This window comes from Apaloderma vittatum, unplaced genomic scaffold (assembly GCF_000703405.1).
Source record: "Apaloderma vittatum isolate BGI_N311 unplaced genomic scaffold, ASM70340v1 scaffold24534, whole genome shotgun sequence".
NCBI classification, from domain to species: Eukaryota; Metazoa; Chordata; class Aves; order Trogoniformes; family Trogonidae; genus Apaloderma; species Apaloderma vittatum.
In genome coordinates, this window is record NW_009713556.1 from 1 (window position 1) to 1060 (window position 1060).

The 1060-nt window shown below is 57.6% G+C and overlaps 1 protein-coding gene across 1 annotated transcript in view; it reads right to left on the reverse strand.

The window, feature by feature from the left end:
• Window positions 1–6: 6 nt before the first annotated feature.
• TXNIP (thioredoxin interacting protein) overlaps window positions 7–1060 on the reverse strand; it is a gene marked incomplete at its 3' end in the record, with an annotated part of 1938 nt that continues 884 nt past the window's right edge. Inside the window, exons 2-5 of the mRNA XM_009868429.1 lie at window positions 873–945; window positions 628–775; window positions 254–356; window positions 7–165 (exon numbers count right to left, since the gene is read on the reverse strand). Of these exons, the coding sequence (XP_009866731.1) occupies window positions 7–165; window positions 254–356; window positions 628–775; window positions 873–945 (483 nt within the window). The remainder of the gene's footprint in view (window positions 166–253; window positions 357–627; window positions 776–872; window positions 946–1060) is intronic.

A 1060-nucleotide genomic window follows, 5' to 3' on the forward strand; every position in this document is an offset into this window, starting at 1 on the left:
ACATGCCGGAGATGATGTGGTTGCCCCTGACGCACGAGAGCTTCTGGGTGAAGACCTTGGTCTGCCCGTTGGCCAGGTAGGTGTGCTTGGCCACGATGGCGGCCTTGGGCACCACGATGCGGGAGCACGTGTTCTCAAAGTCGGCGTTGCTGCAGATCTCGTCACCTGGGGGGACGAGAGAAAGCAGGGGAAATGGTGGGACTCCCCTCTGGGGTGTCAAAGATCCCCCCCCTCCCACTGCTTTCTCTCGTACCTTCGCAGAACCCCTTCCTGTCGATCTGAGCGCTGACCGACACGCGCCCGTCGGGGATGAACATGCAGGACACCTTCTTCTCCTTCTTGGCAGCAACCGGCGACTGCGGGAAAACAAACGGGGCCGTCACCCAGGTGATCCCCAACCCTTTCACTGTTCAACCTTTGAAGCAAGAGCTTCGAGCACCCCAAGTGGAAGCGGGACAAGCGCCCTCGCTCCGTCTGCCTCGGTGTCGCTTTCTCTAAGTCACCGGGACTTGACTTAATCCTCGCTCAGCCATAAAGCCTATTAGAGGAGCCTTAAGGACAGAGGTCGGGCTGACCCTACCCAAGGGCTTTTCCCCCTCAAACCCCTGGGGCTGAGGCAGAACTTACCAGCAATTCTGGCGTGTTCACGTCCACAGGATCCATAACCTCGAAGCGCTTCTTAATCTCCTGCGTGGGGTAGGACGGGCGCTCCAGGAAGGCTTTCACCCAATAATCCACGCAGCCGTACTTCCCCTTGAAGCTGGTTCCCAGAGGCCTGCGGGAAGAGCCGCTCGTTAGACACATCCGAGGCAACGAGCAGAACCTCTCGTAGCGACCCGATGTTGGTTTTAAGAAGTTTGTCTCGTACTCACCCCTGGGGAAGCTCGAATCCGAATTTGTACTCGTATTTGTTCCCGGGTCTCAGGATGACGGAGCCATCCCCATCTGGGTAGAAAGAAAGAGAAGGGACGCATTAGCCAGGTTTGTTCCCCAGGATTAGACCTCACCCTGGTCACAGCAGTGGTGACGACACCCAGCAGGGCTTCAGCTTTTTGCTACG